Genomic DNA, 12,159 nt, shown 5'->3' on the forward strand with positions numbered 1-12,159 from the left:
CTGGCAACCAAGCCAGCTGGTTTCAAGCTACAGTCAGGGACGCAGATGTGTGTAGACATTCATGATAGCAACAAGAAAAGTGCCAATGGACTTTTTATTTGCTTTGTCAAGAGTAAGACTGTTACGAGTTGGAGATGAGATCGTAAGCAGGAGAAGCCAAATTCTTAACGTATTTCACAAAAGTCTTGTCTGCGTGCTCCAGTGTCATACTGATTGCCCAGTCTGCAAGTATGAACAAAATTCACTCACGTCAGATTAGCCACAAACTTGCCTGAGCGTATCCCCCCCAGTCATCTACTGTCACTGTAGCAACCTTGGAATCGGTGTTGTCCGAGTCTTTCCAATTCCTGGCCTGTGGATCACATCTGACTTTTTATCAGCTAAAAAAATGTTTGTACTCACTCAAGGAACTAAGGGGTTTGTGTGAAAATTAATGGTTGTGGAGAAATGTTAGGAATGCTGCTAGCCTTACTTTCTATGAAACCAAACATTTAAATAAAGGCCTAATAAATGCTTTCTTGAGTCCCTAAGTTACCAATATTCCACAAGGTTTGGTTTCTCTTTCCTTTCCCTATTGAAAATTATTACCTCAGAAATAAAAATGAGTCTCCTCATTTATGTACGCTGTAAGATTTATCCTCAATACTGAGAAGATTCCTCAGCCGTTTTAAATTTCCTCAAGAAATAATGCGTCAAGTGTTCTAAGTCTCTAGGCTCTTGGGTCTCCACATGTTTAGGCTGTGTTTTGGCTTAAGATGCTGCCAACTAGACTATAGTCTTCTCAATGTTGTTTGAGGGATGGGACAGAGAGAAAAGTGAGTTGCTGTATTTCTGAATGCCAATTTAAAAAAAAAAAACAAAATCCACACGTAAACTCCTTTGCTGTCTTGACTTGTGCTTTAAAATACCATGAAAACACATCAACAGGCTAGAAACAGGTTTTCCTTTTACTGTGGTTCCTGTAGAAGCTGTAGCAGGCTGATACGTACACATACTTACAATGGGCTCTGCTGACAGGCTAGGGAAACTGCTGTTACTGAAATATATTCAAGTACATGCCATAATTTAAAATTCAAGACGTGTAACATTTAGTATGGCTAAAACAGAAACATTGAGAATTTTAAACAAGAGGCAAGTATTTTCTTGGATTCATTTCATTCAAGAAATGAAAACAGTGCTCTTTAGTTCCCTGAAAACAAATTATTTAATTTAGTACATGCTTAGTCACAAAAACATGCAAATAATTTCTTAAAAGTATTGTTTGTATAACATTTAAACTAAAAATATGCCATGCAAACAATGAGAATTCTTACCATGAACGCTACCAGCAAAATAGATGTTCACTCACTATTTTAACCAGTTCCTGAACTCTGAAACATCGAGATTAAAAATGTCCTTGATTTCATCATAAAGCACTAGCACTAAGGCTCCTCCTGTTCCACGAAGGATGTTGGGGAACACTCCATGGAAGAAAGCATTAAGCCCTTCTTGCTCGTGTATTTTCAGAAAGCAGTCATCAGTTCCTTTCTATTGACGTTCAGTCTCCCTGCTCTGCACACAAATAAGGACAAATCATTATGGCACTGCACTGAGAAAGAAACTTAGATGCCCAGCAAAATTTGTCTTTCTTTAGTAAAGAACACTAAGGAACTTTTTCCTAATGTTTCACTTACTGCAAAGGAGTGATCTTTTAACTAATAAATATTTATCTGATGTAATGCTCTGTTAGCTGGTTCCAACAGCTAAATTTAGAAAGGCTGTGATCCTTCTTCTGATGCTTCTTTTAAGCTTTACTGGACAAGTAGAAGGCTTAGGAATTAAATGAGGTCACTCCAGTCCTAAGGGTGCTCTGAATTGCTTCAATGCTATTAAAACTTCCACAGCTCATTTTTTTTCCTTCTCTAGTACCACTGAAATATTTTTATACCAAGTAGATTTCAGTTCATTAGTAATCAATAGAGTCCTCTAAAAAGCGTGAAGGTCTTGACTAGCACGGTTACGTAAAAACATAGGCTAAGAAGGAGTGCAGTCCAGTTTTCATCTAGCCCACCTTGTTTCTGAGCATTAATTTGCTGAATAAATGAAAACAAAGCAAAAAGGAGGATTTGTTAGTTAGAAACTTCAGCACCGTGTTCACTCAAACTTGCTTCAAGTGCTTACAGGTGAAGGAAAGAAAGGATGACAAGCAGTGAATGTTCACATGCACGCATATGACCATTCCTGTACAAGTCAGAGCTCAAGCACTGAACTCTCACTTCAGCTTTTTCCAGGTGCAGTATGACTAAAAATCATGCCAACTCCTTTAAGTTTTGAAAATTTCAACAGCGTAGTAGAGACAGCCCAGAGGAATGTTATGTAGCCGTTCTCTGCACAGCAGAACACTTGGGGAATACTCTCGCCCGCTGTGGAACTCGGCATAATGACGACAGCAAATCTCTCCGATACTCTGAGTAACACCACAGCTCTGACAAAGGGTTTTTTGCAGATGTGCTTGGTGAACTGTCAAACAATTCCTGTTTTGGAACTGCAGTCTCTTCAGGAGTTGAGGACTATTAGGAACTGACACTGTTTTTTGTCTTCACTAGCAAAAAACAAGTACACTATTTTTTGGAGAGTTTAATCCAAAATCCCTATCTTAGTGTGAAATCCTACTGGAAAGAAGACACTATTTTTTTTACTTAATGTTGAATATTTGACTTAAATTAGCTACATCTTAAGTCAAATCCACCTGCAATATCAAGGTAAGGTTCTAGACTCTCTATAATGGCAGAAAGATAATCTTGCCTTCTTTAGGCCTTTGTGGTATACTCTGCAGCGAATAAAGTGACGTTTGAATTTTCTGATGAAGACAGTGTTACATTTTGTTACCTCTTCTGTTAGGAATCAAGCTATGGGATCACTATAGATTTCCTGAGCATAATAAATGCAGGAAACACATCTATGATAAATATTCACATAAATCAATATAAATAAGCATAGTAAAGTGGCTGAAAAGCATTTAAAATATTTTGGTTTGAATCTACATGAATATATGCAAATGAAAGGATATTTGGTAATGGTTATTACTGCTTAGCTGATAGAAATCAACTTTGCTGAAAGCAGGAACTGTACTGTGCTCATTATTTCAGAAAGTTATCCCATCTGGCAAATATAATTTAACTGAAGAATTAAAAGGTGCTACATTTAATTCAGGGCTTCCTCTTGGATCAGAATAAGCATCATGATAAGAAATTGATAAAAATCATACTAATCAGCTTTATTTGTACCTGAAGCTTCAAAACTGCATGAATGAAACAAGGACACCACATGTAATATATTTATAAGTCCACAACATATATACATCCTCTCCTTCTCATCCTCTTTTGTGCTAGTAAACGCATTACCTTATTTCATATGATTATAATTTATGTTTTTAATAGCCTTGATACTATTCTCTATCCTAGTGGTAAGTTAATTACCAGAAATACAGGCAATTTTTTGGTAAAGCCTCAAAAAGCACAGTACTTACAAATAAAGACAGCATTAACTATAGGCCTACTGCTGATTAAGCAGATAAAGCAAAATCTGAAGGCAGTGAAATCATATTTAGTCTGAAAGGAGGAAGTCAGTAGTGCTAATGGTGTTTGCTCACTGTAAGCTTCAAGGATTTCTGTTATTTAGGAAAGATTACCAGAGGTATGCAGGCATTACGTAAGAATCTAAGTATCTCCTAGGATTTTTTGAAAGCACCTAAGCGAGATCTATGCCAACATTTATTCTAATTTTCTTTTGACTTTCTGGAATATGGAGAGAAAAGAAGATACTCCTGAAACAAAACATAGAGATGCTTCTTTGGAACTAACAACTCCTTTCTATTATCAGATGGCAAAACTTCCTCAGGGATGCAGGGAACAAGGTCCTGATTTTTCAAGAGCATTTTTGTGGTTTTTTATTTCATGTTTGAGGATGATCGTCATAGCAAGAATTTATATTAGCAGTATATTGTTGTACTAGCAACAAGATCCAACATTAACTGCTAATAACACACTATCATACCCATCACAGGCTGAGAAATAATTCTCAGCTTGTACTGAGCTTTGAAGATTACTGATTCTACCTCACACCTGAAGAACAGCTGTCTGCCACAAAGATTATTTCTCTAACTGCATTAGCTGGGCTAATAAAGGATATTATTCTACCCACAAACACGTCTTACTCCAAATATCTGGCTTCTGAGTAGGAAAAAGAAAACAGATCCTGTCTTTCTACTAAACACTCTCACCAAGCCGTGAACTGAACATACTTTTACCAGACTCCCACAATACTATTATTGAATTTTTCTTCTTGTCTTTATGGAGATGTTTCCACTTTTTTTCTGAATAGAGTCTGGCGTGCTGTAAGGCTATACAGCGCTTCAATTAGCACATCAAACTTCAAAAATCTAGTAAGTAATTTTCAGAAAAGGATTGCAAGCTAGACCGTACCTGCTTCATCATGCGTCTCCTGACAGTGTCCAAAGGGTAAGACAGCATTCCTGAGCAAGTAGTCACAACTTGAGCAATGAAAAAGGAAAGAATGAATGGAGTTTGTTTTGGATTTGGCAATAATCCCTGCAAAATAAAACAAAAATGGAAGCCCGTACAAATTCTGTAAAATGTATGTCAAATCCAGCAGATATCAAGTATAATTTTGATCATTTGGTTGTTAATCCTACTGTAAAATGACTTGGCTCTTCAGTAATTGAAGAGGATAGATCTCAAATCTATTGAGGACAAATAACTGTAGAGACAAAAGCTGTAACTAACACCCTCGTTAGTTCATAATAAATATCTAAAATATCATGATAGACTTAAAATGTGTGCATTTTTGTTTGTAAAAGCTACCTTAATGGTGTGAGAACATCCAAAATAGGAGGCTCAGTATACAATGATTCCCTGTGCTGAAACAGCAAAACCCTGGTACAGGCCAGGAAGTCCATCTGTCTTTGCAATTTTAATAATATAGTCACCAAGCCCCTGGAACTGTCACTCGGCAGCACCTAATACGAAAGAAAATTGTGCACACATTGTTATGCTTTACGGAAGCCCTACTCTTTAGTACAAACTGCTCTGCATGACTGAAACATTTATAACATTACCAAAATTATATGAAAAACACAGTAGATCCTGTTTCCTCCACTTATGAACTTAGGAACGAAGCATGAAGAAGAAATGGAGAGACATGGATGGATGGATGGATGAAGACAGTTTATTCAAACAGATAGTGGTATCCAGTTGCTGAAACACTTTCAGGTCAAATAACTACCGTTCCAATTTTGTCCTCATTCAGCAGAATGCTTATGTATGAATTCTCTTACCCTCTCTCTGAAAAGAACTTTTTCTATGTAATACCATGCTTTCACTTCCTCCCCACACATTCATACTCAAATTTATTAGAAGTGTTACTCGTTTCAGCTTTTCCCTATAGTGGAACACTAGCCACAAGCTGTGACAAAAGTTAAAAAATCCACCTTTTCTATCTGTAGATTCTTCATGTTTCCACATTCCACAGGTAACTACACCCAAGCTCTTAGGATTCTCTACAGGTGAAAACACAGCAAGCAATAAACCCATCTTTGAAGGAAGAATGTCAAACTGTACACCTTCTTATACTGAAGGTATCATGAAAGTATTAATTCGGCCCAAGTACAGGGCACAGAAAGCACTAGGTAGAGTCAAGCAGCCAATTCCTGGGACAACCCTGCACAGCACAGACAGTAATTAGAGTTAACTTGTCCCATTGCAGGCAAATCAGGAAAGCCAACAACAATACAGAAAGCAGAGATTTCTTTCTCGCTGCTGCGAAGCCTTCCAGACACTGTTTTCAGGAAATTAGTTTTATCTATTTGAATGAATGAAACGTACATCTAGAGACATATACTACCCCAAATCTTTGCTGAAAATCTTCAGTTGATGTTCTTGGTATAGAACAAGGATGGTCATTAGCTCTTTAAATGACACCCTGTAAAACCATAGGTTAGCAAAAATTAAACTCCTCTAGTTTCTGGCATCCAAAGTTGGCAAAATTCAGTTAAACTTTTCCATACAGAATCTAAAAATAACTTTGAGAAAATAACATAGCTTTGAGAGCTATGCTATAACACTATTTCCAGAGAATCCTTTCACTCACCTTCATCCTCTCCTTTTCAATAAAGATCTTACATTTCTTAATACTTTTGTTTGTCATTGTGCAATGGTAAATTTTTAAGTAATAGAAAAAATTCTAATACTGTTGAATATTGGTCTACCTCTAAAATGAAGTTAATATAAACAATCTGAGGCACATCAGATAAAACTGGAACTGCCATTTAAGAGATTGCACTACCTTTCCCAGTATCAGCAGCTCAACAAGTTCGTGCGAAGTCTAGTGGGTACACTACACATGCTCCTGCTGCTCAGCCAGAAAGCCAGATTTGCAAAAAACCACTTCCTGAACCAAAACACAAAAATTGCTGTATGCAGTTATGAAAATACAGTATCACAATACTATAATACTGACCTTTGTTGTAGATACTAAATGAAACTTCAAAGCATGAAGAGTAAGATCTATCTAAAACATTGTATTATTTACAAAATAATAAAGAAACATGGCAGTCTCAGAGTAAGACCTATTTATATACCTGATATTTCAAAATTTCTACTTGTAAAGATTCCCTGGCTATTCTTACATTTATTAAAAACTATTTATAAGTCATTTCCTTTTTCAGCTTCTGAATTATATGGTGCTCTTGTGACCCCGATAGCAGATAATGTCTTTCTCATCTATAATCATCCAGTCCTCCGTAACAATCGGCCTGTGGATCTCCCTGATACAACAATTGTGCATCAACTCTCCATGATGGGGGAATGGGGAAACAAAAATCAATGTACTTACTTTCACCCTGGCCCATACTGTTTACCAAATAAGAAAAAGCTAATCACAGTAGAAGGAACATTTTGCATAAAATTTTTAGGCGGTGATATCTGACGTAGCTCTGTTGCCTTAAATGGCATCACAGGTACATCTTGTGTAGTAAATGCAGACCATGTAGACATACCCCAAATCACTTTCTATTTGCTGATTCAGTAACTGCAACACTGTAGCTGTAGTAGTATGGAGTCCAGCATAGCTTAACTGCCCTAATATTATTTATTAGTTGTACAGAAGGCTTTGCAACCTGCTGTAGCTCATGTTGCTGCATAAACTGTTGCTAGTAGCAAGCAGAAGAGGTGGCAGCTGCAATCTGAAGATGCTTGACTGTGCCAGTATGACCTTCAATACCAAGTGTCTGGCACGTAGATACAGCCTGTCTTCTTTAACAGAAGCTCTTTCGCACTTTACAATCTAAAGGTTTTAGTAATTTTTTTTTTTAAAGATAATTCAGCTAAGCAAAAACTAATGCATGTAACCATATTGTCTTCCCCATTTCCTATTCCTGCACAAAACATGTAAGAAAGGATCCAAAGACTCTGAGCTTCAACAATGGATATGCTACTCTGCTAAATACTATACTTCTAAAGAAATTAATCTTGAGTGCTATTCATGGAATGTTTCTAAAATTTGGGTCACAAGCTCATACACATGTAAGCCATCTGGAAACACTTCCAGGGGACGGAAAGGAGATTTGAAGAACTATAAACACAGTGTTATTTACATCATGCATGTTTTACTTTTTCCACCGTAAGAAAGGAAAGAAAACAGCACCCTTAAACTCTTTACATAAAAAATTACTGTAATTGAAAAAGGACTGCTTAAGAATTTGCATGCAATACAAGGAGATTAATCATACTTTAATGACTGACAGCATTCCTCCTGGTCAGCACCACCAGAAAAGCCTGTGGCAAGAAAAGTTTCTGGCACTGCAGTAAAAAACTGTCAACAAGAGAAAGCACAGAACATTGGATTGTTGTTTAAATTATCAAAACCTAACCAAAGAAATCCTGAAACAGATAACCTAAGACAGACACAAATAAAGCCGATTTTCCAGCTATTTTCACATTTCTCCAGATAAGAAGACCTTATTTTCCGTTCTGCTGATATGAATGAATTTTATGTAATTTGTCAAATGCCAATATCAACATTTCACATTCCAAGACCAAGATTTCTTGTAATTAATTCCATGGGTGTAGACCTCTGTGTCTTTCAAGAATCCATCCAAGTTAAGGGACTTTTCCCAAGTACACAGAATTGCAAGGTAAGGCAGCATAGCCCAAAAGTTTAATTGCCTTTTTGAGCTATAACCTAAAACTGCTCCTTTTCTGGTGCATTGTACAAAACTAAGTTTTTAAAATGCTTTAACTGTTGATAAGTACGTTTCTAGCTTTACATGTAGCAAGAAGTCAGTTTTCAGTGTGAAGCATTACTTATCCATGGCAGTAATATGCACTTTACTATCTGTAAGTTTTTTCTGACACTTACATACTAATGAGTATCAAGAAAATAATGTGAAAAAAATTAAAATGAGAGACTCCTGCTTGAGGGACATAACCCAAGAACTTCACGCATTAGAATAAAAGCAGCTGTAATTTCATGAGTCAAATTACAAACATAAAGGTTTTTGAGACTAGAGTACATGTTAATGCAACATTAACTGTGAGACTGTAATTGGGGTTTTTGACAAAGCCCAGAAACATAGGTGTCCGAGTCCAATATTTTTAATATCCATCTTAATACTTGCATCAATTAACTCCAAAATAATTACATGTGGACATGTAATTTTCCTGGACAAAACTTTGAAAATTCTGACTGCAGTTGTAAGTAGTTATTTACATGCACCTCAAAGTCATTAATCATTAAAGATCAAAACCAGATTTCATTACCTTCAACTGTAAGCTACGCAGTAAGCCATGCTTGCTCTTCCTCTTATTATAAAATAAGCTCATTACAAAATCTTATCAATATAGCACCACTAATTACCAACCATGCTGAGAGAAAGAATTGCACACAGCTCTTGACGAGTTCTAGTGTGTTTCTTAAACAGAACTAATATGCAAGAGATTATTTACCTGTTTTTCTTTATCCACTTTGGACATGAAAATCTATTTGTATTTGTCCTTAAAAGCAAAGTTTAGAACCTGTGTTGGGAAATACCATATAACATTTGCCAAATTGCCATGCCAAAAGCTGAAAATCCTACAGAAAAAGAAATGGATCTTTAAAATAACATTTCCAAAGTTTATACTACACCAAGTATATTATACAATATTCCTCCTATTGTTTCTACTTTGGTATGAGCTGTAACAAAGGCCAAAAATGTTCTTTTTCAGGTCCTTTGTTTTTCAGGCATTTGGTATTGGAAATCTGGATTTATTCTGACACTTACCAAAAGATGTATGCATTCAGTGTTAGCACAAGAAAATCTAAAACTGCAAGTGAAACATCAATAATGCTGAGAAATAGGTAAGATTTTCAACTTCCTTACTTCAGACATTTCTAAGACTAGGGATATCTATGTAAACTGCAGTCCAGAAACTGCAGAATAGAAGAATATTTCACAGAACTGTGTAGAAATTGTTTTCCTGAAGTAGTCTGCCTATGCATTTTCACTTCCATAGGGGGTGCTCACACTCCATATTAAGCAATGACGAACGGTTTATGCAAGTATCAGAAACTTGATAGAGCTTTTGTAATTATATTCTTCTAAATTAAAGAAAGGATCCCTTTGAACACTAAGATAAATGCATAAGAAGCTAAATAGAGCTTAGGAGGTACTGCAGGAGAAAATCTTATGTGGATTATGAGAAAAAAAATGTATGTGAGGATGTTCACAGACATTGGACTGGCTGGCCATGTTACGACTTTGCTAAGCGGTGACAACAGTCATCTCTGTAATGCATAGCCATGCTCTTCATTCAGACTTCTTGATTTTGTTGTGTTACCGTGGATGAAGGCAAAGACTCCTTAAAGACAAAGAAAACTCAAAACTGGGTTTTCATTTCTTGTTTTGATCATGCTTTCCTATACATTAACATGAGGATGCCAAATAAATGCTGCTTTTGTAAAACTATCACAAGGAAAACGTTAAGGGTATTTTACGCTGCCCACAAATACCAATGAGCATGACTTTGCCACTACCAAATAAACCAAAAAATCCTGCGGGGACATACCCAGCAGTAACCCCCTCCTCACCACCTCCTCCGCCATACTCCTTTGAATGCCCACAGCCCACAATAGATGCTCCATTGCTTCAAAGGTGTTTCTAAAAGCTTTTGTTTTTACAAGGTTTGGGAGAGAGAGGGCAAGGCGCGGGGACGGGAGAGAGGCCCGGGGAGGAGGCGGCCGGGGATCCCTACCTTGCTCCCTGGGGATGCACATGAAGCAGTCCAGCATGCCCTCATACTGCTCCTCCACCCGGATCTGCTTGGACAAGGCCTGCACTTGCAGCAACAGCTTCGCCCGCTCGACGGGCACCACCGGTCCTTCCCAAAGGAGACGGGGTCATAGAGGTCCTTGCCCTGCGGGGCCGCCATGGCACACAGCACTGCCCCGGCCACCCCCCTGCCATTTCTGCTTCTTCCCAAAAAGCACGCAGCTGGCAAGCACCTAACTGGCTTCTTTTTCCTCAAAAGTTAAAAGTTGATGGTCTCAGGGTACCCAGGAGCTGAGCCGCCTCCACCCTCCACCGTTACCGGCTGCGAAGGGCAGCCGGGCCCGGAAACCACGCCATTTCCTTCTACTACATGGATCCTTGCCAGGGAGTGCCACTCTCCCTGAGCTGCAGGCAGCAAGCTTTCCAGAGACCCCAGGAACTTTCCAGAAGCTTCTGTCAGCTGTGGGAACTGGCCCCTCTCCCCCGACCAGGAACTAGAGAATAAAAAACCCCAGGTAACAAAGGGTAGTTGTTGATCGTATTGAATTATGAGTTGTTAAACATTATTAACATGACAAGTTATATGTTATATGACATATAACATATATATGACAAGTAAATGAATTTTAGTCATGTTATTTATACCCATTCCCTTGCAGGTCAGAAGTACCAATTCCTTCTAGATTGCTGATAGCGGGTTTTTTTTTTTTTAAATTGCTTTACCTCCCCTACATCTCCTGACTTTATGACTAATGAAGGCATGAAACACCGTATTTGTTCAGTCAAAATGTTTTAATTGTTGATGTTTTTATGCTAACTTTTGTTTCTTGCATTCCCTTGACATGAGTAATTTTAACCCTGATACTCCATTGATTTGTTGTACACATTGCTAAGTTTTTATAAGCAATAATTTAAAGGCAAAAGAAATTAATTTCTTTTGAGCCTTAATACTACCGTTTTAACTCCTTTAGTAGCTTCTCCATATCTATTCCTTTTAACATTAATTCTATGCACCGATTCACAGCTATAATCTTCCTGATAATTACAAAGCTACACGATTTGTATCAAAGATACCTGATAAAAATCTGTGTTCTGTAGGAAAAGAAATCCTATCATCCTTTGGGCTCTTTTTAAACATCCTCTTAAAAATCTGCAAAATACAGTCTCTGCTTAGTTGGCTAACAAAGTAACCAATAAAAATCTCCTTAAGTGTAGTATCAACACAATTAATGCAAATTTTGCAACATTTTGTTGCTGAACTACACTGCTTTGAGTATAAAAGATGCCCTTAATTCCGTTTAAGATTCAGTTCTTGTGAAGGAGCAAGCCAATCTAAATAGCTGATTGGTACTGAAGGAGTCCCACCTTCCTTCAGTTCTTCTTTTCTCCACACACATTTACATATTCACAGTTTCTTCTGCATTGACTCAGTTGTGCGTTTGGCCCAGCTGAGTCAACTGAGTTTAACCTGCTACACTGGCCGCAGAGTAACCTAGGTCTGACTAAACACAAGGATCTAGATAAAAATTAGCTGTTCTCTTTTTAAAGCATTAAAGTATCTTCTTTTTCAGCATTCAAACCATATAGCCCAGCCTTTAGAAGACTGAGACAAGAGACAAACATCAGCAAAATTACCCTTTTCCATACAGATACACACTTATGTCCTGGTTTTGGCTGGGGTAGAGTTAATTTTCTTCCTAATAGCTGATATAGTGCTGTGTTTTGGATTTAGGATGAGAATAATGTTGATAACACACTGATGTTTTAGTTGTGGCTCAGTAGTGCTTATGCTAGTCAAGGACTTTCAGCTTCTTATGCCCTGCCAGTGAGAAGCTGGGAGGGGGCACAGCCAG

The 12,159-nt window shown here is 37.6% G+C and overlaps 1 protein-coding gene across 1 annotated transcript; it reads right to left on the reverse strand.

Moving 5' to 3' along the window:
• Positions 1-81: 81 nt before the first annotated feature.
• SLC25A31 (solute carrier family 25 member 31) lies at positions 82-10,955 on the reverse strand. The gene is given in 9 exon segments (XM_076337544.1): positions 82-222; positions 1,314-1,551; positions 4,464-4,589; positions 4,863-5,017; positions 6,343-6,421; positions 6,423-6,459; positions 9,004-9,129; positions 10,277-10,415; positions 10,952-10,955. Coding segments are annotated over 8 exon segments (870 nt in total). The 3' UTR covers positions 82-222; positions 1,314-1,347.
• Positions 10,956-12,159: the final 1,204 nt, after the last annotated feature.

The sequence above is a fragment of the Aptenodytes patagonicus genome, chromosome 4, assembly GCF_965638725.1.
Source record: "Aptenodytes patagonicus chromosome 4, bAptPat1.pri.cur, whole genome shotgun sequence".
Taxonomy (NCBI): domain Eukaryota; kingdom Metazoa; phylum Chordata; class Aves; order Sphenisciformes; family Spheniscidae; genus Aptenodytes; species Aptenodytes patagonicus.